Below are 3,252 nucleotides of genomic sequence, written 5' to 3'. Positions count from 1 at the left end.
ATCAAAGTTGCATCATCAGATAAAATACCTATTCATCACCCTGAAATATTTGTCCAGTGTCCAATTTATAAATGGTCATCCAAGAAATACCATGGAATAGAATGACTACAGCTCACCAGTTTGGCAAACGCTAAGGTGTGTTCTGTTTGCCCCTAAAACCCAAATTACTTTTTACTCACATCATTTGCTTATATCCACTGAAACTGGCCGAACACTTTTAAAATATATTCCACACTCAGATTTCCAAGAGAGAATGCTACAAAAACCACTACCATGCAATTCATGAGAATGGGATTAGTACCTTTCCCAGAAAGCATTCTCCGGGGTGCCTTTCACATAGATGGAGTCGCTGGCATCATTCAGCCCATTGGTGACCCCACCAGAATAGCCCATCATGATTCCACCATCTGCTGAGACACTCAGGACATCCTGAAGTCCTCCCCCTGATGTCCTCTCCAAGAACTGACCACCTTCTTTAATGCGCTGTTGTATCATTGGAGTGAGAGGCATTTCAAAGCTAAAATAGCTATCAGGCTCAGAGTATAACGTCTCCAACGACTCCGCACTGTAGTATAGAGAAGTGTTATCCAAAATGGTTTCAAACTGGGAGCTGTACACGTCAGTGGAATCCTCTGTATATCCGTGCCCAAGGATGTCTTCATCGTCCACCCTAATGTGCTCCTCTTGCTCAACGATTCTGGAAGGTAAATAAGAGTGAAGATCTCAATATCAGGTTAGTTTCTTCTTTTAATTTTTTCCACTTCGGCCATATAAAAAGGATGACACTATAGTTCTAACTCTTGTATTCATTGAGCTTATACCTTAAAATATTTGGGAAGAAAGATATGAAACATTCAGATTTTAAAATTTCTTAGTATATATGTAGCTACTACACCATAAATAATTTAATAAAATTTCAAACTAGTTTCCTGGTGTGTGAATACATGTAGTTCAATGAATATCTGAAGAAAATAAATTCTCATTATAGCCAACTACACTGCACAAATTCAGATTATTTGCAACTACCATCATTCCTAATGATAACAGAAGCAGATAAATATACCTTGTAAACTTCATACAGTAAACTTTCAGTAAAAATATACTAAACGTTCATCAGTCTATTAATACTTTCTGATTTAAATGAGAACAAATGTCCTCAAGATGACTCAGAAGTCAAGGGCTGCCCCCTGCTGACAATAAACCGCACTGCAGAGAGATTTCAGATCCAATATTATCCAATGACAAACCTAAAAAAAAGGCCAACAGACATGGTTATTAGAAAGCTAACCAAAACCATGACAAACTAAAAACAACTTACAAGTTAACATACAGGGGTGCGGCATTAATTCCAGCACATGAATGTGAAAAATTAATGTGGAGCATGCTCCTCAAATATTGAAAATGGACATCAGAATAACTAAAAAATTTGGGAGATAAATCAGTAGCAAGAGCAGAAGGTCAAAAGTTAGAAAAACCTGGAACTGACTTTTGGCTGTGCCAGTTATTAGCAATGTCACCTGAGGCAACTACTTAGCCTCTCTTAACCTCAGATTCCTATAATTGGAATGAACTGGAAATAGGAATTATGGCCAGGCGCAGTAGTTCATGCCTGTAATCCTGCCACTTTGGTGGGGAGGGGTGGAGGCAAGAGGATTGCCTGAGCACAGCAGTTCGAGACCAACCTTGACAACTTGGTGAGACCTCGTCTCTACAATAAATAAATTAGCTGGGCATGGTAATGCACGCCTTTAGTTCCAGCTACTTGGAAGGTTGAGGCAGAAGGATCACCTGAACCCAGCAGGGCAAGGCTATGATAGCCATGAGCATGCCACTGCACTCCAGCCTGGGTGACAGAGTGAGACTCCAACTCAAAAAAAAAAAAGAAATAGGAATTACCTATTAAACATCTCATAATTAATCCATATTCCTAGGAATTACCTAAATTCACATACAACAATGCAGGTGGCTTTCTTGTTTTTAAGTTATTGATGGTCTACCATGAACCAAATACTATGCTCTTAATGGCTTCTCGTTGCACTTGGAATAAATGGGACAGCTCCCAGGACGCCGTTGCTCCCTACCTCTCCACACTCACGGCACCCCACTCTCCTCTGCTCTTTATGCACCAGCCACACTGGTAGAGTTTCAAATCTTCAAACTTGACATTAGGCCTTTTGCTTCACACAACTCCAGGAAACACACATTCAGCAGGGAACCCAGCAGCTTCCTTGGCACATGTTGCTCCCTCTGCCTGGAACATTCCTCCTCTCCCTTCTCTGCCTGCCTAACTCTTACTCATTCCTCAAGTCTCAGCCTAATTTCCATTTCCACAGAAAGACTTTGCCTAAGCCGGCAACCAAATTAGCCTCTCCCCTACTTGAAAGAATAATTTGAGTTCTTTCTCGTAGTCACTGTTCTTTTCCTCCACTGAACCTATCACAACTTGTGATCCTATACCTATTAATGTGTTTATGTGATCACAGTTTATCTTCAGCAGTAAATTCCATGGGGATCGTGACCACAGACCATATCTATTCTGAACATTCCTTCATGCCCAGCATCTCGCTGGGTCAAGGACATAGAAGACAATCAAATAATATTTGCGGAAAGGAGGAGTTAATAATATGAACAACAGTAAAAGTACATATTCCAGTGGGAATATAGAAACTGAGCTATATGCCACATATCAAGGAGACCTTTGAGGGAAAGCTGGAGAGTTCATGAGTTGGGGGAATCTTGATAGATCCTAAGGGAGCAGCTCTCTCAGTGAATTTGTTAACTATAGGGAAAAAGGCATTTCCTTAAACTGAACAAAAATAATCCTTCAACCTCAAGACAGATGTTCTCTCATATATAAACTATAAAACAAAACATGGTGTCATGAGAATTGGTACAAATCGAGGTACAGTATGCAACAAATGATTTTACCAAAAGAAACACTGTATGTTCAGACTACAGTCAAAGAGAGTGAGGAAAGAAGGGTCATGCCTGCCATTTAACCAGGCTCTAGGCTGGTATGGACATCAGATATATAGGGAAAGACCAGAAAATACCACATGATGCCAGGTTTACTTATCAGGGCCTTAAATCAAAACATGTGCTACTTTTGCTACTTGCAAGAAGAAGGAACTCCATGTGAATATCATAAAACAACTGCATTATAAAGTCTCCTGCTGACCTCCTGAGATGACCTTTCTAAACACAGAATACTGAGTGGACCAAACCCAGAATCTCTGTGTTCATACCTGTAGG

The 3,252-nt window shown here is 40.3% G+C and overlaps 1 protein-coding gene across 1 annotated transcript in view; it reads right to left on the bottom strand.

The window, feature by feature from the left end:
- Window positions 1-204: 204 nt before the first annotated feature.
- Window positions 205-3,252, bottom strand: part of LOC103262335 (PH and SEC7 domain-containing protein 3-like) — a 4,579-nt gene continuing 1,531 nt past the window's right edge. The window contains exon 2 of the mRNA XM_021713316.1: window positions 205-697. Within this exon, the coding sequence (XP_021568991.1) occupies window positions 295-697 (403 nt within the window). The 3' untranslated portion in view covers window positions 205-294. The remainder of the gene's footprint in view (window positions 698-3,252) is intronic.

This window comes from Carlito syrichta, unplaced genomic scaffold, assembly GCF_000164805.1.
Source record: "Carlito syrichta isolate Samal-C Ts95f unplaced genomic scaffold, Tarsius_syrichta-2.0.1 Scaffold304454, whole genome shotgun sequence".
NCBI lineage: Eukaryota > Metazoa > Chordata > Mammalia > Primates > Tarsiidae > Carlito > Carlito syrichta.
This window is presented reverse-complemented; position numbering and strand designations above follow the sequence as displayed.